Below are 25636 nucleotides of genomic sequence, written 5' to 3' on the forward strand. Positions count from 1 at the left end.
GTTTTCCGAAGTCTGTTTTGCAGAGGTCTGCTCGGGGGATCCTTATTTTGACTAAAGGGGCGAAGTGGGTGTCCAAAGGAGGGCCGGACAAGTGCGATAGCTAAGACAAGGTTGCGAGAGTGAGGGCAGCGTAGGAAAGTCTCAATTGGGATTGCGACAGTAGGGACAGAATAATGAAGGTCAACTGAGCTTCATCTATTATGTTTGACGGATTAGAAGCCGGGACGAGATTGTAGCTCGGAGGTGATAATGGTGGTGTTGAAGGAATAACGAAAGTAATTGAGCTACTCTCCCATTCCGATAGGACCTGAACCGTAGTGCGCTACCAGCCCCGCGATTTTCAAGGGAAATCGATCGGGACGCGTTTCGCGTGTTTCTTAACGCGTGTCCTGGCTACGCCAGACCACTTTACGCGTACTGCACCACTTGCTGTGCAGGGCTGTCTGCGTGAGTCGGCACTGTGAGGCTGATGCGGTCCCTTTCCATAGCTGTGGGTTTACTGATGGCACGTGAAGCGCTAGGTAATGTGAGGTGGATATACAAGTACGCGAATAAGGTACCTTGTGGGAAGGAACGGCACCAGTTTACAAGGGGCTGATTACTGTTGCTAAGTACTGGTTGCCAAGCTGTCCCCACTCCCCACTTCACCTCCAGCAATAAATTGACCGCATCAACCGTTCGTCAGCGCTCAAGGTGCCGACCGTGCCTACCTAGGTAATTCCTACCCGCTAGGTACCTACCTACGTTACTCAGAGGCCACCTCTCCAGACTTGTAACTTGACTACATGCAGTCGTGCTCCCACCCTCTCTAACCTCAGTCACTTCCCAAGCCGGCGACGTATCTGACGATTTATTGCCGATTCAACTTCGTCCCTCCGTGTAATCACGGCCAGTCGCTTGGTCTCTTCTATCGACAAGCATCGCAAACGTAGTGTTATCCGTCCTCCCCGACGCTTTTGCAACCCCTCAACCTAGCTACACTCTCAGACGACCAAGATACTTAGACGGCACTTCACGCCCTTCGATTTCCGCAAAGCTCCGGCACGGCAGGCAATGAGGGCAACTTCTTTGCCGACGAATCTTCGCCTCTGAAGCACTCTCATCCCAGTTCGTTACGCAGCATGGACCAGATGATGGGTGACGGGGGCCGATTCCCCCTTGAGACGTGGTTCTGGGAAATGCCCATTTGCACCAGATGGTGGACGACTGCTACCGTTCTGACTAGCGCTCTCGTACAATGTCAAATGGTCACTCCCTTTCAGTTGTTTTACAGCTTTCGCGCTGTCTTCGCCAAATCCCAGGTTCGCCTAATTCTTCCATTCTTCATTTATTGATATGTTGGCGATGATTGCAACCCCACCACAGTCTAGTTCTCTCCCCCGAAGACATTCGAACTATTGCTGATCACTCTGAATGTCCTCATAGTACTGGCGTCTCCTTACTACGTTCCTCTACTTCGGCCCATTCTCGCTCGATCTGCTATTCCATGTCTACTTCCTTCAGCGCTACGCGCGGTTACTCGAAGAGTCCTCTGGCCGCTCCCCAGCACACTTTTCCTGGTTGCTCGTTTATTCCATGGCGAGTCTTCTTCTCTTGTCGCCAATGGTCTCGATGCCGTTCTTGGGCCACCCACTCTCTTCAACTCTCGTTTATATTTGGTCGCGGCGTAACCCGGATACGAGATTGAGCTTTCTTGGACTGCTGGTCTTCACAGCCCCCTACCTACCGTGGGTTCTGATGGCCTTCAGTCTTATCCTCCATGGCTCTATTCCCAAGGATGAAATTATGGGCGTGGTGATCGGTCACATCTGGTACTTCTTTACTGATGTATACCCGCCTTTGCACAATGGGTCGCGTCCATTCGACCCTCCAAGCTGGTGGAGGAGGCTGTTTGAGAGACGTCAGGTGGAGGAAACAGCTGATGGCATCAACAATGAGATTGCCATTGCCGGAGGGCCAGAGCTTGCTGCTGACGTTCGATGATGGGACATGTTGGGCAAATCTATTGGGGACGAAAAAGAAGATGGGAAAAGCTGGTGGGATTAGCAACATTTGCATTGTTCTTGGCGTTGGGGTATCAATATCGCCATTAAGCGGCATATGTCTTTGTACCCATGCATGATTTTCATCAACGAAGCACCTCAGGCTTGAATTCGCCATAAGCATAGATACCTTAGAGCTGACTTCCACGCCCGACAGTTGTCCCAGGCGAAAGCACAGGTCAACGTAAGAATGTCATGTATTGTTATCCATGTTCTCTTTGCAACGTGTGTTTCCCATTCTAATGTGTCGTGATTCAAGATGCTTTGACTAGCATTGCTTTTTCCTCAAGTACCTTGAGATAGCCAATTCACATTTCGGGCGATGGTTCTGGCTCTGACTCTGGCCGTCTTGACTTCCACGCGCGGTCGCAAAGGAAGGCCGGGCTGCCGCGCGCCGATGGTGGGTTCCAGCCGGAATGACCTACCTTATGGCAGCCCCGCCCACGTGCAACCTGACTTATCTATGTACAAGTAGAGGTAAGGCCGGACGGACAACGACACGCTTCATTTCCAGCACCTCTTCTGATGACCCCACCTGCTGAGCCAATTGCGTCATTTCAAATACAAAAAGTGAAACCGACCTCATTACCTACTGCCTCCAAAGCGCAATCGAAATAACACCAACTCAATACTGCTGACCACAGAACCTTTTGATATTCTACTTTGCGGAATACTCTTGATACAAAGTACTCACAGTGCCGTCTATACAGGCATACAAAACCTCTAAGTCTCATTTACGCACAGCTCTCAGGCTTGCGATACATTACCCACTCACCAACATGAGGGCTTATTGGTATGATGGCCTTGATGTAAGTTGAGAAGAAGCCTTTCTTTAAAATGTCTAAAATGACCAAAGCTCGAGTCCTCGGTAGTAATCAATCACTGACTATCAACGACACCATAGGGTGACCAGCGCCTGGCACATGACTCTGGCAAGGAGGTTACCGTCGAAGATCTGAAGAAGCTTGGTGTCTTTTACCACCAAATCCCTAATCTGGATGGTGTCAACCAGCTGGCTTCGGACCGCGGCTATAGGAACCGAGACGAGATTGTTGTGTCGCCAGAGAAGATGGGCGAGATCTATGAGGAAAAGGTCAAATCTTTCTTCCACGAGCACTTGCACGAGGATGAGGAAATTCGTTATGTTCGTGACGGTCAAGGTTTCTTTGACGTCAGAAGCGCCGATGACGCTTGGGTTCGTATCCGTGTTGAGAAGGTAACATCGCCATGTTCGTCGGCAAATGGCGCTGCAACCAGCTGACCATTGGCAGGACGACTTAATTATCCTGCCTCCTGGCATCTACCACCGCTTCACAACCGACGAGTCTAACGTAAGCAGTGCATGTATTCAGAGGTTATGTAGTTTGCTAACAGTCCAAAGTACATCAAGGCAATGAGGCTCTTCAAGGATGAGCCCAAGTGGACCCCTTTGAACAGGACGAAGGACCTTGATGTGAACCCGCACAGGAAAGAATATGTTGAGCAATACCTTCAGAACGGCGTGTCAGCATGAACAACCAGCTAAGGACACGGTACATGGGGGAGAGTCTGTGGGCATGAGCGAAGCAGGTGGATAAGATATCTAGTGGGAGTATGGAGATGATTCGTGCCACTTGCAGGATCCCTTGCACTCTAGTCATGTTTCCGAGTACAGCAAGTCTCGTTACGAAGGCACCTCTTTGACTAATGTACGACTTGGCAGACAGGCGCTAGACTGGGTAATGCCTATGCTGACATCTCCATCTACTGCACAGCGCAAATATGACGAGATCTGACGAGATTTGTCCCTATTGTCTAATTCCTCCATCAAATGAAGACCGGCTTGCCAACCCCAAGATGCCAACGGTGAACGGCCGCTCACCCGTAAGAACAATCACTGCTCTGCTGGAACCAGTAGACAGCGGAGAATGGGAGTGGCTCATCCAGCACTACCTTCCTACCTACCTTGGCGGTCATGAAGAGGCGACGCGAGAATCATCCGACATTCATCCCGTGGCTGAGGATCGTGAAACTTGGCATCAGAAGCCAATTTTAGATGCATAGAGACATACCGTTATACGGTTACCCAGCCGCTCATGCATGTACCGGGATTAAGAAGGGGATATGGGGAAGTGGGGTACGGATATACCAGTTCTCATCTACCGAAATCACCGGGTTCATCCAGCAATCAGCACTGGTCACCTTGCGGCCTTCAACAACCACACCCTCATCGGTCTCGGTATCATTGGAGCAGGCAAAAGTACCTCGCCCGGGTAGGCCTTTCCCAAGGCCACCAATTCTTACCTCGACCTTCACTTCGTCTCACAGGTGGATGCACTGAGCAAGCTGAAATCTCGCATTCGATTTACGTTTCTTCTCCATACCTCGTCTTGCTCTATATTGATTTAATGGCTCGGATATCTTCACTTCCTAAAGCCACCGGCATTTTACCGTTCCCTTTTCTTCCATCTTACCATCAATATTGCATCTAATAGCTCTCTTCCGTAACGAACGAGCTGCAACGATTGCCCCTCTGGAGACTGCTTCCATACCGACTGCCAAGAGGCCGCGAGCTTATCAGCAGAGCTACGTAGAGCTCGTAATACCACCCAGCGACTGTGAAACGAGCGCGATGGACGTGTGTAGCGAGAACAGCGCGACTCCCGCGGATGGACCGTCAAGAGTGAAGCTTCAACTCCCAGCTAGCTGTGATCCACCACAACTTGACGGCGAGAGGAAGCAGTTGGTCTGGGTTGTAAGTGATGGGACACCCTTATGTTACTTTCTGACATTGACTGAGCACTTCCTGTGCAGGTATTTGGTGGAACCGGCCACATGGGTAGATCTCTTGTCAAGTCCGCCTTGTCCAAAGGAGATCTCGTCACTTCCGTGGGCCGTGTGTTCGAGACGACACCGGAGGAAATGGTAGCACAGCAGGACAACGAAAATTGTTTGGGGATGCTGTGTGACGTTCGAGCGAGAGACTCGGTAGCGCGGGTCATTGAACGGACCTTGGAGCGGTTCCAGCGATTTGACGTCGTAGCCAACTGTTCTGGCTATGGCGTAATTGGAGCATGTGAGGACCAGGATGAGCACGAAATCCGCAATCAGTTCGAGACGAACTTCATGGGCACTTTGAACATTATCCAAGCCAGCCTACCTTACTTTCGCCAACAGAACGGCGGCCGCTACCTGATTTTCAGCTCGACGTCAGGAGCTCTGGGTGTTCCAGGCCTCGGCCCCTATTGTGCTACCAAATACGCCGTCGAGGGACTCATAGAAGCTATGCTTTACGAGACAGACTCATTCAACGTCAAGGCAACACTCGTAGAGCCGGGGTTCGTCAGAAGGGACGAGCCAGATACCCTTGCAACACCGTTACCAACCTGGGGTCATTTCCTCATCAAACCTGCGAGCGATGCCTACGCACAGGCAACATCACCAGCGTTGCATGCCAAAAGAATGGTTCAGTGGCTCGGTGACCGGCAGCCGACAAGCGCCGTCAAGTGTGCGGAGCTCGTCTGGCAACTAGCTCATTGCTCGTATCCCCCGCTGCGGCTCCTTCTGGGGAGCTATGCAATAGAGAGTATTCGTGATAGGCTGCGGTCCGTCACCGAAGAATTGGAGGATTGGAAACATCTAAATTTCCCCGCTCCGCCTGATGAAGGGGAGGGAAAGGAGGCGCAAGCAGATCAAGATGAAAGCATGGCCGACTCTGGGCAGGATGCGCCTGGCCAGGTAACTGCGTAGGAGTTGTGTACTGAGTCTGAGTGAATTTTGAGTTCTTTGTTTTTCTGTGTCAACGGCAAAGATGCGAGTGGTGGGTGCTGTCTCTCGTAGACTCCAATGCGCAAAGAGTCCTCGGTGCTTCAAGCTTTGCCAGACATCGGGGACATTCTTCTACAAGAGAGCAGGGGAAACCCTTTGAAGTGATGGAAAGCGAATACAAATCACAGAAGAGAAGACTGCAAGACCAGACAGACGAGGCATCTGTTGAATGAAGCTGACGTTGGCAAAGTACCCGTCCGTACTTGCAGGTCCTTGAAGTTGTCCCCATGATACACGCAAGTCTCTTTCGCCTGCTTTGAAGAACCAGCGTTGGGGGTACTCTTGTCTCTGCCTACACGTCATCTTCGATTCTGCAGGGCGGCTGACGACGGGAGAGGGCCTTGGAAGTACGTATTGTTGCCAACATCTGGGAGCCTCGCCATTGGACGCCTCTGGGTGCCATCTTCTCACCCGTCTTATTCAGCAAGCAGTTGTGCTTTTAGACATGCCGCAGCGATGAAACGGGGCAATGAAGCTCGCATATGTGACCGAAAACCCATGAGACGCTTGCCTTCATTCAAGATCATGAGTGAGCCTGGTGATGAGGTCACCGGGAACTGTACTGTGTTGTTGAGGCTCAGCCTACAACTTTGCCTTCTCAATTCTTTCCTGCTCCGCCCATGCCTTATTGATGCGAACATTTTGCCAAAACCGCCAGGCCCCAAGGGCTGCCGCTGCTGGTGGACACGCCAGAAGCAGCCAACTCCACCATACTGGGCTGGAGGCCTGAACGTGACGGATAGCCTCGCCGATGTCTCTCTTCAAGTCTTCCTTGGAGCCATCATTCCATAGTACGACGCCCTTGCCCTCACCTCTGGCTTCACATCTCCGTGCCTTGAGCCTCACATCCGTCTGGCTGAGCACGCGGTTCTCGGCGTCTTCGCGGCTGAGATGAGGATCGCGGGCCATGAGACGCTGCATCTGTAACTCGGGGTCCTTGACAGCAACGACAAAAACGGTGCCGCAGAGGCGGTCGAGGCTGCTTTCGAATAACAGGGGAACGTCGAGGAGAACAGCCCAGTGACCGGTGACATAGGCACGAAGAATGGCCTTGTACATCTCAGAGCGAACGGCGGGGTGAACAATGCCGTTGAGTACGGCACGGTCCTTTTTGAGCTCTTCCGTGTCGCCAAAGACGCGCTTGCCGAGGGCGGGTCGGTTGAGTGGTCGACCTTTGCCGTCGGGCCCGGCCTCGGGCATGGTCTCTGAGACCGGGACGAGGAGGTCCGGGGTTGTGGGGAGGAAATGCTTCACGATGGCAGCATATCCCTTTGATCCAGGTTCGACGACTTTCCTCGCGAGGACATCGGCGTCGATGAGGGGAATGGAGTAAGGGGGCTTGGAGAGGATGGAGGAAACGGTTGACTTGCCCGTTGCAATGGAGCCCGTAAGACCAATGAAGAGCATTGTGAGAGAATCCCCGTTTTAGGGCGTGATTTCGGGTTGGCCTCTTCTTCCGAAATTTGAATGCGAGCCCCGGCGACAAATGCGATGGGTTCGATATCGGCGCCACGGTATTGAATTGGAAATGCGGGAGCTGGGACGGGAAGAGGGATGAAGTTCAGGTCGTTAATGGCGATAGTGGGGGTGGACTGATGATGGATCCGAGGTTATTTCGAGTCGAGGAAGAAGGAAAGCACAGGGCAGGTACATGAGCTTGGGGTACGACTACCCATGCGTCAGCCAATTGACATTCACTTTGCAGTTTCGGTGCCAAGCATAACTGAAAGAGAGCGCGATTGAAGGAACTTGGTACCTTGGCAACGCAATGAACTTTTGGCGACTTTGGTCGTCAAATTATCTTGGCTTGCGCAGAAATCATACAATTCTTTCTTGACGGGACGAGAAAAACGCTGGCCTTCGTTCAGGTCGGTACACTGGCCCCTGGGGTTGAGGTGACCTTGGGAGCTATCTCACGTACCTAGGCATATACGGATAGGTAGGCACCATCCCGAAAGACAGCGCCAGGGGCCAACCTTGCGGTCTTGCCTTATGTAATTCTGAAGAACAAGAAAAAAAGCAAAGGAAAAAAAACCCAGACAAGAAAAACTGGACAGGGTGAGGCAGCGTGACACTTTCCCTTACTGTGCCCTGTGGTCGAATTGGAATGGTGCACCCCTGGGTCTGCCAGGTGTCTAGTGGTCCCTTGCATTCATCCCTTCTTACCAAAGATACTTTCATGGCTCCTTGACTGGGCTGTCGCGGGCGGTATTTGGAGAGCTTACGTGCCCCGAGATTCTCCACCTGGCCTGTAGAAAGCACTAAGGCCATCCAATCTGAGGTGAAATTCCGTGACCCTTGATGGGTAGGCGCACGCGTGTTCCCCTGCGTTCCCGTCCCGTCCGTTCTAATTAATGCCCAAGAGCCTTTGACCCCCTTAACCTCCGTTTTCTTTCTTAACCCCAGATCTTCAACAACGCTTCCCCTAGAGCCAGATCACCGCGTCCGCAAACAACGAAGCGTGAAGGACCGCAGCTACGACTCGATCAACCCATCACTACCTTCTACCTCGTCGAAGTTGCGAGGCCGGTCATACACGACTCTCCCCGTTACCGAATCTCGGCGCATTCGCAAGCTCCACGGCTGCATCCTGCGCCAAACCTATTGAAGCCAGCTTGCTTCTACTGCCAATTTGATATACCGTCCAGACAGTTGTACACCGAGCGCCATCATGACGGACAAGAAGAACGAGGATTACGAGCTCCGCTCCTCCGAGTCATTTGGAGAGAAGGATGGCTTTCTGGCTCGGCCTCCCCCAAGGCCGCGTCCTACTCTTGGATCGCCAATCAGCAAGATTGACAACAGTCCCGGCGCTGCCATTCTCGCCTACTGCTTCTCTTCCATCAGCATGACCGTCGTCAACAAATACGTCGTTTCAGGCCAGTTCTGGAACCTCAACTTTCTTTACCTTGCTGTCCAGGTGCGTTCTATCCAAAGGCAAATCCCCAGTCGCGACTACCTCTAACTCAGCCCTCTTATCCAGTCCATCGTGTGCATCCTTACCATTATCGTGTGCAAGAACCTCGGAATGATTACGAACCTGGCGCCATTCGACACTGACAAGGCAAAGAAATGTTGGTCTCGTCTCACGTGATGCAGGCATCGGCCAAAGCTTACTATCTGCAGGGTTCCCTATCGCACTCCTCCTGGTTGGCATGATTTACACGGGCACCAAGGCCTTGCAATTTCTCTCTGTGCCGGTATACACCATCTTCAAGAACCTGACCATCATCGTCATCGCGTACGGCGAGGTTTTGTGGTTCGGCGGCAGTGTCAGCCCTCTTGCCCTTCTCTCGTTTGGCCTGATGGTCCTCAGCTCCGTTGTTGCCGCCTGGGCTGATGTCCAGCATGCTCTTGGAGGTGGATCGCAGTCTGCCGAAGCCTCTGCCGCCGTTTCGACCTTGAACGCTGGGTACGCGTGGATGGGCATGAACGTTTGCTGCACTGCGGCCTATGTGCTGGGCATGCGCAAAGTTATCAAGAAGATGAACTTCAAGGACTGGGACAGTGGGTTACCCTGAACGTCCAGGCGTTCCTAATTGGCAGAATTTACTGACGAATGTGTTAAAAAGCCATGTTCTACAACAACCTTTTGACGATTCCCGTCCTCATCGTTTGCACATTCCTTGCCGAGGACTGGTCTTCGGCAAACATCGAGAAGAACTTCCCCGTCGAGTCGCGCAACAGCCTGTTTGTCGGCATGATCTATTCGGGACTCTGCGCCATCTTCATCTCCTACTGCTCTGCATGGTGCATTCGTGTCACCTCGTCAACGACATACTCTGTGGTTGGCGCACTCAACAAGCTTCCCATTGCCATCAGTGGTCTGGTCTTTTTCGACGCCCCTGTCACATTTGGCAGTGTGTCGGCTATTGTTGTTGGCTTCATCAGCGGTATTGTCTACGCGTGGGCAAGAATCCGTCAGACGGAGGCTTCCAAGATGTCATTGCCGACGACACAACCTATGAGCGCGAGCTCGCAAAGCAATAGGGATGCGAACAAGTAGTGGCTGCCAGTATGGCAAGGTTGCCGGAATAGAGGCAAGTTTTGGGCGTAGCTTATCCGCGTGAGAACCTTGTGTTGGTGGCACGCTGATGACGGCCGTCATCTATCCCATTTTGGACAGCCGTGCAGGAGTGATGGCCGAGGGCACAATAGCATGTGAACTCGGCCAGGTTCGGCTTCGCTCTGCTCTTGAGATCAGCATAGACAAGAAACCTGTGCCGCGATGCATGCTTCAGCCTTTGAGGTGTGGGCGGAAGAGCGGAACAAGGAGAAGCACGAGATGACAAGATACGAAAAGGCGTGTTAGAATACTGCAGCATTTCGTTTGCTGACGAAATGAATGTGGAACGATAGTACAGTACTATGGACGATGTAGCAATGTTGTAATGCCATGACACTGATTCCGCGAGGGCCCTGACAACATTCCCGTTGTGAATTGGTCGGCAGGGGGGCGACATATCTGCGATCCATTTTAACGATTTGATTCAACAAGATGTGGCGGTGAGTTTGGTTGAGATGCTGAACATACCGAGGCGCCCCAATCGGTTGAAGAAAATTGCAACGCTGACATCGCCCCACGTACCCACGTCAAAGCTTAGAGGAGTGCAGCTTGCTTCGTGGGGTTTGAAGTAGTAAACGGTCCTCAAGAGAGAAACGCGAGCCATCAGCATGTGTTTGTCAGATGGCTTGACTACCTAGGTATCTTCCGCACCTGAGCTGCTAGGCTACTCTAAAGTAACTCGTCACGCAACTTCCCCATCTTAGGTGAGGGAGGAAGCAACGGCGGTTATTGTTGAAAAGCTTGGAACTGATGCACGTTGGGCTCCCCTGTAGAACTGTATGAAGTAGAACATACCTGAGGTAGTTACCAGCCATCAGGACCCATGACATCACACTCCATAGTATGTACGTTAGGGTGGGCAGCTGAGGCATGTGGCAGAGAGCATCCTGACACTCCTCCAAGCTTCCTCTAGCGTAGCCTCGGAAAGCTACTTAAGGCAAACTTAGGGTAGTATAGATTTATTAAACTAATAATTTAAAGGTTTCTTTTTTTTTGTTAATTATATATAAAGTATACGTGTTATACCTCATTTTATGAGTTAAATATTTATAATTAAAAATAATTAAAAAATACTTATAAATAAATAATATTTTCTTTGCTATTTTAAGAAATCCTTCTTAATTTTTAGAGAAAAAAAAAAGGATTAACGATAAACTAAAATTCCTCTCGTTTTACTCTTCTCTTTTTATAAAATTTAAAGTTTCTTTTAGAGGAGGGGAGTATTATAGCTAACTAGTCGTAATAAGTATATTTAATAAAAGTTAAAGCTACGAATACTAAGTAAATAGTATCGTAATCGTAAATAGCTTCCCTAAAGCTATATTAATAAGTCGTAAAGTAAGTAAGGCTTTAGTAATTAATCGTAATCTTATTAAAAGGGGTTTTTAGTAAGGATAGCTAAAAACGATCGTAAAATTTAATACTAAATTAATTATTAAAAAAACTATAAGAAGTTTATTTTTAAACCCGGCTCTAGTTTATACTATATATAAATCTCGTTCTTAAATATATCCTTTATAATATTCTTATTTATTATTATCTAACTATTTACTAAACGGTCGTCCGTCCTACTTATTTATAATTATCCGTTTTACTTATTTATAAGTATCCGTTCCTTATTTTATTATATAATCGTAATTACGTAACTTATTTATAGTTCTTCTATCCTAAAAAGAGTTACCCTAAGTTCGTTCTTTTATATATATAGTATAATAGTTACTATAAGTCTTATAAAATAAGGCCCTAGCCTTATTATACGTATTAGGTTATAATATTAACTTCTCTTCTTAAAGGTCTAGTCCTCTAGGCTTATAAATAGGTCGTCTATTCCTAAATTAGAGAATCGTTAAGTATTTCCTTAAAATATACTAATATAATATTAAGTTAAATTAAAAAATCGAAGTCTTAAATAGTTACGTCTCGTTATAAATTATTATATATTATTCGTTTTTTTAATAAGGGTATTAAAATAATACTTTATTTAAATTATTACTCGCGGGGTATTTATTATTTAGTTCTTTTTAACTTTAATATTTACGAAATATACTATTGTTTAAGTATTTCGTATAATACTTTTACTAATACTATCTATATTTATAAGTATTATAGTTCTATTTTATTAAATCTAGCTAATTAGATATAGTTAATTAATTAATAATAAAGTCTAATCGTTTTAATTATAAAAAAAAAGTAAAAGAGTCGTAGTTTTATAAAAAAGTTATAGAGTTATAAAAAAAAGCTAAGGCTTATTAATAAGCTTAGACTAAGTTAAATAAGTCGTTATTTAAGTTAGAACGTTTTCGTTCTTAAAAACGAATAGTATTTAAAAAAAGTCGAGTTATATTAGAGGAGTTTCCTAAGGATTTTAAAAATACTTCCTTAGTAGCCTAGGAGGTATAGGCTAATAATACTTTTAGGGTCGTTAATTAGGACGCCGTAATAATTAAGAGTTCTAGTTTTAATTTTAATTTTAATACTCCTTAAGAAGTTATTAGGAATTCTAAAGGTTCGTAACGGGTTCTTATATATTTTCTTCGTATTTATAATTTTTCTATTTAATTAAGAATTCCTACGTCTTATTTCTAACTTTATAATCGATAATTTATTTAACTTCGTACTCTAGTTAGTTTAGTTCAATAATAATATAATCTTCTATATATAAACCCTTTAATATAAGCTCGAGTAATAAAATATAAAAAACGGAATAGTATCGTATCGTATTTAATAATCTTAATTCGTAATTAACTAATAAGATTTTTTTAATAATTTTAAAAAGTCTAAGTTTTTTATAATCTAATTTATTACTTAGTTATTTTATTTTAATATTATAGTAAAGGAGGTAGGCGCTATTCCCCTTTTTTAAAAATAGTTCTCTAATCCTTAATTTATCTATATTTTTCTTTATATACCGTTATATAAACTCGAGGTTTAGTAAGGCTTATTAATAAATCTCTTTAAGTTTACTCACGTTTATTATAGCTTTAATAGCTTATAGTCCTTATTATACTTTTCTATATGCGGTTAGTTAGAATCCGTAATTAAGGTAAAACGGGGATTTTTTTATACTTTTACTAACTGTGCTATTATATATAAACTAGGCTATTAGTAAAAATACTACCTAATTATCTTAGTCGTAGTTTATATAATAACGAAAGTATGTTTTAAAAATCTAGTTAATCCTTTTTATTTATCTATCGGTTTGTAAGTAAAATAATATTAATAGTTTATAGTCTATACTAAGTTACGAAATTAGGGATTTTTAAAACTTCGAAGTAAATAGCTTATTTCTATCTAAAATAATTTTTTTTAATAAACCGTAGTTCGAGAGTATAACCTTAGTAAATATATATACTAGGTCTTTTATAGTACTTAATTTTTTATAGGGAATAAAGTACGTAAACTTAATAAGTTAGTTAATTATAACTAAGATACTATCGTATTATATTTTAGTAAATAGTTCTCTAAACTTTAGTAGTTTAATAATAAAGTCCTATATAATTAATTACTATATTTCTATTAGTAATTATAATAGTTATAGCTCGCTATAAGGCTTATATAGGCTATTCTTACTTTTTTTATAGGTTACGTAGTCTTTAATTACTTTTATAATTTTAGTACGTATAATAGATTTATTATAATACTAGCGAATCCGTTTTTACGTTTTAGTAATTCCTTAGTAACCGTATACTAGTATATTATAAATTTTTATAATAAGTTTAGGGATTATTTTTTTAATCGGGCTAGTATTAATCCTTCTAGTTATTATAAAAAGTTTTATAATTAGTATAAGGCTACTATCCTTTTCTTATTTAAAAATAACTTATATTTTTTCGGGAACCGCGACTTTATAATTAGGTCTTTTACTAAGAACGTCCGCTCTATTATTTTTTAAACTTTTTTAATAAATAATTTAAAAGTTATATTTAAATAGGAATTCGCTCTATTTAACTTATTATTTATTTAGGTTCTTATTTGTTATAAAGTTTATAAGGTTTTTATAGTTTATATAAACTATTACTTCGTACTTAGTTCTAAATAATTATAATCTCTATTCTTAAAATGCTTCGATAATTATTATTAGTTCTTTATTATAAATTTATTAATTTAATTCTGCTCTATAGAATATTTTAGAGTAGAAGTAATATAAGTAAAGCTTTTTTTATTTATCTCGTTATCTTAAGACCGCTCTTATAGCGAAGTTTAAGGTATCGGTCTCGATTTTAAAAGGTTTTTAAGGGTTTAGGATTATAGTAACTAGTTCGGAGATAATTATATTCTTAATTTTAATAAATACTTCTTTATACTTAGGATCCTAAATAAACGGAGTATTTTTTTATATTAAGTTATTAAGAAGTTTAATTATATTAGTATAGTCCTTAAGGAATTATTAGTAAAAGTTAACGAATCTTAAGAATCTTTATACGTCCTTAACGTTTTATAATATAGGCTAGTCCCTAACTACTTCTATTTTTAACGCTTATATATAAATTTATCTTAGTATAATAGTATATTTAAAAAAGTCTACCCTTTATATATAGAACTTATACTTAGAGAGTTTAGTATATAGTTTAGCGTTTTAGAGCTTCTAAAATACTATATAAATATACTTTTTATATATTTCGAGGTTAGGAGAGAAAATAAGGATATTATTAATATAGATAATAATAAAAATATTAACGTACTCCCGGAATACGTAGTTAACTATCGTTTAAAAAATTACTAGAGTATTAATAAGTCCAAAGGGTATAACGAGGTATTCGAAAAGTCTTTTATAAGTTTAAAATACCGTTTTTTACTCGTCTCCTTTTTTAATTCGAATCTAGTTAAATACTTTTTTAAAATCTATAATAATAAACTAGTTAGCTCCGTAAAATAGATCTCTAAGCTTAGTAATAAGTAGTAAGGGATAGTAATTCTTTTTTATAATTTTATTAAGTTTTTTATAGTCAATAATAGGTCTTAATTTTCTGCCCTTTTTTAGTATAAAGAATAAGGGGAATCTTGCGGGAGAGTTCGATAGTTAAATATATCCCTTCTCGAGTTTCTCGTTAATATATTTGTTAAGATACTCTTATTCTTTTTAATTTATTAAGTATATTAAATAGAACCTAGGTTATGTTCCTTTTTTAAATTCGATTTTTATATTTTAATTACTATATTTTAGTAATCCTATTTCTTTAGGTTTTATAAATAATTTTATATATATCCGGTACTCCTTAAGTATAGTTTAGAGTCGTTACGATCCTCGATCGTTAGTATTAGTTACGAACTTCTTAGAGCTTTTTACTATTTTAATAAAAGCTATATATTATATTTATTCTCGTTTTTTAAGAGCTATTAGAAATCCATTTAAACCCTTTTTCTTTTTAAGTCGTTTAGTAACTAGATTTTTCTAGAGGACCTAGCTAGTAGTCTAATCTATCCGTAAGTTATACTTTTATAACTACGAGATTTTTAGAATAATATTAATATCTCTAATCTCCGTAATATCGTACTATAATTATTCTTACTAGTTATTAATATATATTAAGAGGTATACGGTCTCTTAATTAATATATCTATAGTTATAATTAACTCGTTCTTTTTTTACTATTTATAGTTAATATAAGTTATCTTTTTATACTTATAATAAGTTAAGTTCGTTTATTACTTTTAGTAAAATATAAGTTTCTTATACGCTACTATTAATAATAGTATTTAGTCCTCGTTTATAGATATTAAGGTTAATTTATAAGTATACGTCGTTATGTTATTAAATTATACGTAAGAACTTTTTTTTTATTTTTACTTTTTATCGTTCTTTTATAATTAGCTTTTTTAGTTTTTTAATATACGCTTTTTTTACTAAGTACCTTGCTCGCGTAGTTCTTATTATTCTCTTTATACCTTAGCTTTTTTAACGTAGTAAATTTAATATTAATCGTATTTATAGTCTTCCTATTTTATATATTCGCTATTAAGGTACTTTATAAAAAAGCTAGGGTCTAGGCCGAATATTACTTTATTATTACTATTAAGACTTAGTAACGTCTAGCTAAGTAGTTAGTCTTTTATATAAATATCTTTAATAAGCTTATTATTATATCTTTATAAATAAAAGCGACTATTTTATTTATATACGAGGTACTAAAGGTACTTATTATTTAGGTACTCTACTTAAAATAATTCCTTATAAAAGGGGTCCTCGGGGTTAAATAGAGAGTAGTCTTTATCCGTATAGGGGGTTATCGTAACCTTCTTACGTTTTTTAATTCCGTAAAACTAAATAGTTTAGTTATTTTTAAATAGATAAATATATTTATACCGTAGTTCGTTATTATCCTCTTTAGAACTAATATTATTAATACTAAGTAGTACTTTATAATCGATCTCTATTTAAGTACGTTATTAAGCGACGTTATAAGGTTCGTCCGAATTATAGGGTAATTTTATTTTATTAAAATAAAAAGAGCTAGTTCTTATTTTAATATTTTTTTTTTCCTTAAGGTTAAAGTTAATTTTCCCTTTTTTTATAATTCCGAAGTTAAGAATCGGCCTCTTAAATACTTCGATCTTATTTTTGCGTACGAGGTTTTTAAGCTATTCTTTAACTTTATAAATAAATTTCTTATTAATATTTACTTATCTTATTATATAAATAGACTTAGTTAAAATTTTGCTTAAGTTAGTTTTTAATTTAATAAGTAGCTTTTAGTTTATATAGTTTTGTTATACTATATAAACGAGGCTATTTATAATTTCTTTTATATTAGGTCCTCTTTTTTTAAATTTAAAAAGTTACTCCTTTATATTAGCTAGGAGTCTTTATTTAATCCGTTTTTCGAGGAGGTAAAGTATATCCTTCGTAATAGGGTCTATTTTAGCTTTCTTTTCTATATTTTTATAAATTTAAGAGAGCGTAATAATATATTTAATATTATTTTTCTTAAGAGTATAGGGTTAATAAGTAAGTATCTTTTTTTTTTTTATTATTACCGCTAGGGTTCTAATAAATAATATAGTATTATATCCGGATCGTCCCTTATTCCTAAGTTACTTTAAGTACTATCCTATTTATTCCTTATTATTTTAATAAGCAAAATAGCTATTATCGTAATAAGCTATTTATAAAAGTTACTTATAGGGGACTTCTTTACTTATAATATTAGCTCGCTTTTTTAAAATAAGTTAGTATTAAATACGTTTAGGTTATTAGTAATCTCTAACTATATATCCTAGTTTATCGTAATTATAGTATTTAAAGTCCTTTTTTTAATAAGGTTATTCTTTTTTAGTAATACTAAAGTTTATTAGTCCGTTATAATACCCTATTATAATAGTCGTTAGTCTATACTTACGTTTACTATTAGGTTTAGCTCGGTTATTCTAAGTATTCTATCCTTTTTATTTAAAGCGTCGTTCGTAAAGTTAATTATTAATCTTAACTATTATATTAATATAATTATAGAGTTTATTAGGCCGGTTTTATTAAGAGAGGTCGTCCTTAACTTCTTTTTTTAAGTTATAATAAAAGGCTACTATAAGTACCTTATTACCTTAATTAAGTTTAGAAGTAATCTACTTAAATTTTAACGCGTACTTACTAACTAACCCCTTTTATATAAGGGTTATAAGTTTTCGTTTAGTAATTCGTTCTTTATCGGGGTTACTAAAAGTTTCCTTAAGTCTTTTTTCGAACTTATTATAGTTATCGAAGATTTTTTTAATATCTTTATCTTAGATATTATGTTTATTTTTAAAATAGTCTTTTATAAAAGGTTCGAACTAAGTAAGGGCATCCTTTTTAAAAAATAAAGTTACGTAATAGACCTTATCCGCTTTAATAATAAAAAAGGTTTTATAGTAGCGTAAGTAGGCCCTAGTTTAAATAAAAAATTTTTAGAGAGTATCCGGGGACCCGTTATAAAGTTCCGGTTTAGGGTACTTAGCTCTAAGTACTAAGGGAGGTCGGGGCGCTATAAACTAAGCATAAAGTTACTCGTTTTTATTTTTAAATTTAAATATTATATTATATAACTATTAAATAATAAGTATAGCTACTCTAATAGGCTACGTAATATTATTATTATTAATAGTTAATATATTCGTATTATTTAGTTAGTTTTTTAAAAAGTAAACTTATTAAATAAGAGTAATTAAAATATTACGGCTAGCTAGTTATAATAAGTATATTTAGTAAAAGTTAAGGCTATAAATACTAAGTAAATAGTATCGTAATTATAAATAGCTTCCCTAAAACTATATTAATAAGTTATAAAATAAGTAAAGCTTTAATAATTAATCGTAGTTTTATTAAAAGGGGTTCTTAATAAGGATAGCTAAAAGTAATTATAAAATTTAATACTAAATTAATTACTAAAAAAGCTATAAAAAGTCTATTTTTAAGCCTAGCTCTAGTTTATATTATATATAAGTCTCGTTCTTAAACATATCCTTTATAATATTCTTACTTATTATTATCTAACTATTTACTAAACGGTCGTCCGTCCTATTTATTTATAATTATTTATTTTACTTATTTACGGGTATCCGTTCTTTATTTTATTATATAATCGTAGTTACGTAACTTATTTATAGTTCTTTTATCCCGAGAGGAGTTACCCTAAGTTCGTTCTTTTATATATATAATATAGTAGCTGCCGTAGGTCCTGTGGGGCAAGGCCCTGGCCTTGTTATGTATATTAGGTCGTAACAGGGAGATAAGAAAATCCGTTCGCATCGTTTAGTTAGTGGGGGTTCCAGGGGATGCCTTTACCGTCCCCTCCCCCTTGCGATCTAAGAATGGCCCATCGCCAACAGGTCCACGTGCCATTTCAGCCGTCACACGAAACTGCTGTTCGATTTTTCTTCTTAGGACGATCCGCAATTATAGCTGTGTTGGCATAACCAGCTGTCTCTTGCCTGCTTTAGCTCCCGTCCCGCCATCCGAAGTTGGCACGCCGCCACATGATCCCAACATCCATCACCAAAGTCAAAAACCCTCATTCGATAACTCCCCAACTAATTGCTTATTTTCCCTCGGCGCAAACTCGATCTCTCCGAGCCTCCACCTCTCGGTGTTTCGCTTCTCCTCTAACTCATCTCCAAGGAGATATGGACTAAGCGTATCTTCATCGCCTTTTCCTATTGCAAGTTAGCCTTGCACTTTGTCGTCGTTTTCGGATCTATTCGATAAGTGGCAGCGGCAGTTCTAGCCAACATGTTGCCCTTCATTCATAAGCGTACGTAATATGCACCCTCGACTAACGACTTGTTCATTCTGCCTATGCCGGCTTCTTCCACTACTGGAGCCTCTCTTGCTAACGTTTGCTTGCCTCTGTAGCTTTCGAGCTTCTTGCTTCTCGCATCGGCGCATCTCCAGACGAACGTCGGTCCCTCCCATCAAGCTCGGCTACATAGCGAAGCTCTACGAACCCCCGTCCCTAATAGAGCACCAACACTGACACCACGACTTCCCAGTCAAGCTCGTCTTTTCGTTCCTCATATCATATCCGTTAGCCGGCTTGCTCAAACGAGTTCCCGACTCCAGGCCTGACCTCAAAAACCTCTTCATAATAAGGTATGCTACCCAGCAGATACCCAAGCTGTTTTCTTTGTCTATTCCAACCGGTCTTATGGCTGACGCTTCGACTCTTGGACTAGCACCTCTACTTTCTATCTGGTCGGGCTTTTCGATTTGTGGGATGGAGTACGCACCCTTGCTATCGCCTCTGCCGGCATCTACAGCATTGCGAAGTATATGCGTACCAGCCCATTCATGCCATGGGTCGGCTTCACATTTCTCATGGGCCACATGTCCATAAGTCACATCGCTCGTCAGGTGGCCAATAGCCCGTCTTCCGTCGATATCACTGGCGCCCAGATGGTGCTTTTGATGAAGCTTAGCGGTTTCTGCTGGAACGTCGCGGACGGTCAGCTCCCGGACGACCAGGTATCCGAGTACCAGAAAGAGAGAAGACTGATCGAGCTACCCAGTATGATGGACTATGCTGGATACGTACTCTTCTTTCCTTCGCTCTTCGCCGGACCTGCTTTTGACTACACCGACTATCGCAAATGGATAGACACTACAATGTTTGACCTTCCGGCCCAAGTCGACCCCTCAAAGAAGCCTCCTGTCAGGAAGAAGAGGAAGATCCCTCGCAGTGGGACACCTGCTACTTTGAAAGCGGCCAGTGGTCTGGGGTGGATTGCACTTTTCATGATTCTCTCTGGTTACTACCCAATCACCTACTTAACGAGTCCTTCGTATATGGATCATGGGTTCTTCCACAGGGTATGGATTCTTCACATGGTCGGATTTACCGCTCGTTTGAAATACTATGGAGTTTGGTGCCTGACCGAGGGCGCTTGTATTTTGGCCGGCCTGGGCTATAACGGCGTTGATCCTGTCACCGGTAAAGTATCATGGAACAGGTTACAAAACATCAACCCCTGGGGCGTCGAGACAGCCCAGAACACGCGCGCCTACCTTGGCAACTGGAACATCAACACCAATAATTGGTTGAGGAACTACGTATACCTTCGGGTTACGCCTATTGGGAAAAAGCCAGGATTCCGTGCCAGCCTTCTCACATTCAGTACTAGTGCCCTCTGGCACGGCTTTTATCCTGGCTATTACATGAGCTTCATCCTAGCCAGCTTCATTCAAACTGTAGCCAAGAGTAAGTACACCTACGAGAGAGCTACTGTAGGCTTAGAAGAGTGCATGATCGACTAACATTTATGATAGACTATCGCCGCTACTTTCGCGCTTTTTTCCTCGACGCGGCCAGTGGTGCGCCTACTTCCAACAAGGTCTACTACGACGTCCTCTCGCTTTTCGTTACTCAAATCGGCATGTCCTTCGTTGTCACTCCATTCCTTGTTCTAGAGTTCTCCGGCTCGGTCCAGGTCTGGGCTCGTGTTTACTTCTATACCATTGTCGGCACTGCGCTTTCCATGGCCTTCTTTGCCTCTCCGGCAAAACAAATCCTTCGCAAGCAACTCGAGGCACGTCAAGGCAAAGGCGGTGCCAAGCTGACCCGTACCTTGAGCCAAGACAGTCTTACAGGCCGGGAACCAGTCTTGGGCGTGTCGGCGGACCCTCAGCGAGAGATCGACGAGGCCATGGAGGAAATCAAAGCCGAAGTGGAAGCCAGACAAAGAAGCAAAGCTACTTGAAGATTGGGAAAGGGCGGCATCTTTGCAGACAATTGTTCCCGTCTTCATCCAAAGCGGCCTTTGTTCCTGCATACATGAAAACAGCGTTAATGGGCCTAGAGCCGTTGTCAAAGTCGCGAAATGGGCGAGGCGTTGGGTTGCAAGCTGCCCTACAAGGGCAGGTCATTAGACATTTCAGGCTATGCAGATCTAAAACTAAACCATTATAATATGATGTCTATATCCCACAATAGTAACGTGATGCCACTGTCTGGCTCAGTCGTCTCCAATCACCCAACACCAGTCCCAGCATGTTTGACTCCCGTGTAAAACCAAGGGGGGTATCGTCAAGCAATCCAAGTCGCCCAACGAGAGAAAATCAGAAGGAAATGCCATCATGTTGTCATCAAGGGTATGGCCCAGTCTGGCCAGGTGTACAATTACAGCGAACTGCATGGCTAGCAACCGTCGTCGTTGTGCGGAGCCATTAGACTAGATGATAGAATTGGCCAGATGGTCGGCCGCCGAGAAAACTTGGTATGTGCATGTCTATATGAGAAAAAGAATAAATGATGTCGTAGATTCGTGAAGGGATTAAGTCGTTACCCCAATCGTGCTGCCGATGCGCTGGATTTCAACGGCCGATGATGCTTTTGGTGAATACTCGTTTGTTGCTGGGGCCGAAAGCTGTGTACCGCGGCGTGTTCGGGCACCATATCCCTTTATTTGAGGTGGTGCATACAGTTAGAAAGGAGGCAGCATGGAGTAGGCAGCTACACCATTTGGCCCCACCCTTGCTTTACGCCGACGACAACGAGAGCCGCAATGGCGCCAACGACTAGAAGACCAATGACGGACATGTACCGGTTAAGAGCACGCCACCAACGGGCGCTTTGGAAAAGAGTCTCGTCAACCGCTGCAACTCGCCGAGGAAGGTCTCGTTCTTCGTCCAACAGGCTTGATCGTGGGTCGCGCTCGGCCATCTCAGCTTGAGGGTCCGGGGGTAGCGGAAGGAAGGCAGCAATCATCCATGCTGGCTCAGATTAGCCTTGTGTCAATACAGTGCCGTTGAGTAGGAGTGTCTCACCGAATGGGAAGATGAATCCCAGAGCGAAGAAAGCAACCTGCACGTTTCGCTTCCCCAGCATGCTCGTCTCGGCTGACCACGTCATAGAAGGTGGTTCCCAGATGCTGTGACGACCAGCCCTCTGATCACGCCGCAAGTGGGGTGACCAGATGCTGGATGTCTTCTTCCTTAACCCGCTGCGCATTCGGTTGTCTGTGAACGGTGCTTGGCCGATTTCCATGGAGCCGACATCTGACAGTGGCCGAGGGTTGGCAAGGTTTACCTCCCTTGGCCGTCGCCTGGGGCTATAGATGTTCATGGCAAGCTGTTCAACGCTGGGGGAACGGCTTTGGAATGAGCTTGGTGGCCGGCTATCATTCGGATCTGACATAATTGAGTCTCCAGAGCTGGCAAGGAATCGACGTTCTCCGCTTCCGTAGTAGAATCTACAAGTAGGCGAGTATGTTAGCTTGAGGTCCAATTACCGGTATCATAATGCTTCCTGCAGGACATCGGGTCGACTTACTTGGCCCAAGCGGGAATGGACGCCGAGTTCAGACTGTTCGCACGGGAGCTACTGGAGGAGTGGAGGTTCCGGTCTGACGAGGAACTCGAGAAGAAGCCTGAAAGGCCGGTCCGCGAAGGCCGTTGATGTAGCTGGTTCAGCTCTGCCAGACCGTCGCCATGTTCGTCTCGATCGCTGACCATGCGAAGCGTATTCCCTCTGCTGTGTGTAGCTTGAGGGCGTTCCAGAGAGTCCGTGAAGGATCTTGAGTGAGAGAGTGAGCGCTCCTCATTTGCAGCTAGCGACGACGAAATGCTAAGCATCTGCCGGCTATGGCTGCTCAACGGTATGCTACCCCGTCTCCCAGGTACAGACCATGGGGACACGGAACGTGATGGAGGCTCGCTGTCCCCCTCACTCTCCGAAATCACGGTGGATAGTTGTGAGCTCCATTGGTGAGGATGAGTGGTCATATGGGATTCAGCAGGAACAGAAATGGGGGCGGGTTCCGTTGGCGCAGCTTGCGCGTCAGGCTGCCGACCTGGCTGGCTGGCCAGAACACGGGATCGATAGAACGCAGCAGGCGAGGCGAGGAAACTCTGGGCTGCTTCGAGAGTGAGCGAGCCGGAAATCGACTTCACCGACGCTGCACGACGCAAGGAATCCCTCGAACGCGACTTGTAGTATCCAAACCTCTCGTTGGTCCTCTTCTTCGCCTTGTAGGGTTTCAGCGGAGCCACCAAAAGGCTTTCCTGCGAGTACTCGGGCCTGATACGGGAACGGCGGCTAGAGGCGACGGAAGATGGTGCTGGGGACGATGCGCCGAGCACAACGTAATTCTGTTCGCTATCGGCCGTTTTTGGAGGACTTCTCTCGGCAGAAGATGGTTCTGGAGGCGAAGACCGGCCAAGGACTACGTAGTTGGAGTGGCTCGAGGATGGCGGTTGCAACGACTCCTCCCGCTCGGGCGAAGAAGGTAAGCTGGAACTGAATACCTTGTAGTTTGTTGTCTCGGAGGTCGTTGATGGCGCATGTAAAACGCTGTCGGTGTCGGTCGCTTGGGGAGAATTGGAGCCGTAGACTTTGTAGTTCGTCTTTTCTGAAGTCGTGGACGCAGTGACGGATGACTGAAAGGAGGTTTTGGGCTGCAAATCGTGGGGCTCGGAGGATTCAGACGAATCAGCAGCGATTGGCGCCTCTGGCAGCGGCGCGAGTCGAGAACCTGATGGGGATGACAGGTACGATGAGGCTGGATCGGATTCCGGGTAGAGTAGCGTCGACTTCTGCTTCTGCTTGAGATCGGGAGTGTTGGGAACCTTGCGTAGGCCACCAACCATTCGATAGTTCCAGGGAGACGACGAAGACCCGGCTGTGCTGGTAATAGAATCACCTGCTAATTGCGTGGTCGAGGATGCCGGGGTCAACGTGGAAGCGAAGCTTTGATCCGGGTAGGAAGTCACGGTTGAGCTGGGACGATTTTCACTGAAGGCGTCTGAAAGGCGCTCATGCGAGGCGGTAGTCGAAAGTGATAACCTTGGGGCGGTGCTAGAGGCGTGGTCTCCTTGGGTTCCGGCCCGCTGCCCCTGAGGCAATAGGGAAAAGGTCTTGCCATCGGCGTTGAGCGTAATGAGATTGCGACGGCGGGACAAGGGGCGCTTCGCTGAGGGTGTGACAGGCTCATTGTCGGCGCTGCGTTGGGTAGACCGGGATCGTGCATTAACGTGGGAAATATCGGTCTGATGTGGTGGAGTGGTAGGGACAGGGGTGGTGGGGGACGATTCGTCGCCGGGCAAAGAGTCGGATCGCAGTTTCGAGCCTGAAACACCGCTATCCTTGGCGCTCACCAATGGGAAGGTTGAGGAGGCTGGCGATAGCACTGAGGTTCGTGTGCTGGAAGAGTGAGACCGTCTGTGGGAGTAGCGATCGCTGGCGCGGCTGGCGGTGCGGTCGTCGGTCCATGAATAGCTGGTGTGATCGTAACCTGATGGGTTGGGAGATAGCAGTGCGGTCGTCGATGTGGGGGTGCGTGATGACGAAGCTGAGGCGGTTGAGTCTCGATTTTTGTGGCTTGGACGAGGCGGGCTGTAGGGGACGATGCGGATGGCTAGGGAATTAGACTGGGAATTGGAGCGCTCATGCAACGGCCTCCGTTGGGACCGGGAAGGGCTGCCCCGAGAGGGGCTCCCAGACCCGGACCCGGAGCCGGACATGCTCCGTGAGGTGGATGCGGGAGGGAGGAGAAACCGGTGGCTTTCGCAGACAAGCGTAAGGGTCGAGGCGGGTAGTCTTTGTCGGCGTGGGTTATCCGAGCCATGGAGTGCGAGTGGCACCCAAGCTTAACGGGATAGGGCGGTTGCGGGAGCAGGCGGGGGCCGAGCGCAATGGAATTCTCGGAGCGGCTGACTCGAGACCAGCACAGCTGGGGGTGACGAAGGTGACGGACACCGATCCGGTCTGTGCTCTAGCTATCTCGAATTAAAGGTAGGATGAGAAACAATCACAGTTGGCTTTGATTGTGCGAATTCCGGCTCTCGAGGTCATGCAGCGCCGTGGAGAAGGGTGTGTGGAAGTAGTTAGCTGTTGTAGTTGTAGCTCTAGCTCGGGGCAGTCAGAATTCGTGGTGGTATTTCGAAAATTCCGAAGGGGATTCCGTCGAAATAGATTTGGTCGAGTACAAGACGTCCAATGTGGTCGTTAAGCTTGAGAGGTTCCGTGTTGCTTCGACTCGAGTGGAGTGGTCCAGATGAAAATGCACCAAATGCATGAGACGGCCGCTTTTCTTCATTAAGATACCTAACAGGTGTGTGAATGTGTGTTGGTTGAGAGAGTGTCGTCGATGGATGGATGGCGCGTGGATTGAGTGGAATTCTTCGTTGGTGGTTTATGTTGTTGCGTGTGGAGTAGCCGCGGCGGCCAAAATTTGGTGAAATGAGTGAGTGATTGACTGGATTCGGAGATGTGTAAGATAATGTACTATAGGTATAAGAGAGTGTGACAATGAAGAAGAA

General features: G+C 43.9%; 7 protein-coding genes across 7 annotated transcripts; 5 read left to right on the forward strand and 2 right to left on the reverse strand.

Annotated features, from left to right (window-relative positions):
- Positions 1–1121: 1121 nt before the first annotated feature.
- Positions 1122–1983, forward strand: CCOS01_02513 (Der1-like family protein; the record flags this gene model as incomplete). The annotated part of the gene is made up of 2 exons (XM_060450702.1): positions 1122–1301; positions 1426–1983. The coding sequence occupies 2 exons, from the start codon at positions 1122–1124 to the stop codon at positions 1981–1983; spliced, it is 738 nt and encodes a 245-aa protein (XP_060319352.1).
- Positions 1984–2821: 838 nt separating this feature from the next.
- Positions 2822–3555, forward strand: CCOS01_02514 (ARD/ARD' family protein; the record flags this gene model as incomplete). Its single annotated transcript, XM_060450703.1, has 4 exons — positions 2822–2851; positions 2947–3258; positions 3314–3373; positions 3424–3555. The coding sequence occupies 4 exons, from the start codon at positions 2822–2824 to the stop codon at positions 3553–3555; spliced, it is 534 nt and encodes a 177-aa protein (XP_060319353.1).
- A 1098-nt stretch (positions 3556–4653) lies between these two features.
- CCOS01_02515 (short-chain dehydrogenase) lies at positions 4654–5771 on the forward strand (the record flags this gene model as incomplete). The annotated part of the gene is made up of 2 exons (XM_060450704.1): positions 4654–4776; positions 4836–5771. 2 exons carry the CDS (start codon positions 4654–4656, stop codon positions 5769–5771), a joined length of 1059 nt encoding a protein of 352 aa, XP_060319354.1.
- A 660-nt stretch (positions 5772–6431) lies between these two features.
- CCOS01_02516 (dephospho-CoA kinase) lies at positions 6432–7256 on the reverse strand (the record flags this gene model as incomplete). Its single annotated transcript, XM_060450705.1, has 1 exon — positions 6432–7256. One exon carries the CDS (start codon positions 7254–7256, stop codon positions 6432–6434), a length of 825 nt encoding a protein of 274 aa, XP_060319355.1.
- A 1264-nt stretch (positions 7257–8520) lies between these two features.
- Positions 8521–9855, forward strand: CCOS01_02517 (UDP-galactose transporter; the record flags this gene model as incomplete). Its single annotated transcript, XM_060450706.1, has 4 exons — positions 8521–8769; positions 8833–8923; positions 8976–9356; positions 9422–9855. 4 exons carry the CDS (start codon positions 8521–8523, stop codon positions 9853–9855), a joined length of 1155 nt encoding a protein of 384 aa, XP_060319356.1.
- Positions 9856–19114: 9259 nt separating this feature from the next.
- Positions 19115–21078, forward strand: CCOS01_02518 (MBOAT family protein; the record flags this gene model as incomplete). The annotated part of the gene is made up of 5 exons (XM_060450707.1): positions 19115–19136; positions 19238–19282; positions 19375–19474; positions 19558–20579; positions 20648–21078. 5 exons carry the CDS (start codon positions 19115–19117, stop codon positions 21076–21078), a joined length of 1620 nt encoding a protein of 539 aa, XP_060319357.1.
- Positions 21079–21830: 752 nt separating this feature from the next.
- CCOS01_02519 (uncharacterized protein) lies at positions 21831–24838 on the reverse strand (the record flags this gene model as incomplete). Its single annotated transcript, XM_060450708.1, has 3 exons — positions 21831–22090; positions 22145–22569; positions 22650–24838. The coding sequence occupies 3 exons, from the start codon at positions 24836–24838 to the stop codon at positions 21831–21833; spliced, it is 2874 nt and encodes a 957-aa protein (XP_060319358.1).
- Between the last annotated feature and the right edge of the window lie 798 nt (positions 24839–25636).

Source organism: Colletotrichum costaricense, assembly GCF_030867565.1.
Source record: "Colletotrichum costaricense strain IMI 309622 chromosome Unknown Scaffold_2.1, whole genome shotgun sequence".
Taxonomy (NCBI): domain Eukaryota; kingdom Fungi; phylum Ascomycota; class Sordariomycetes; order Glomerellales; family Glomerellaceae; genus Colletotrichum; species Colletotrichum costaricense.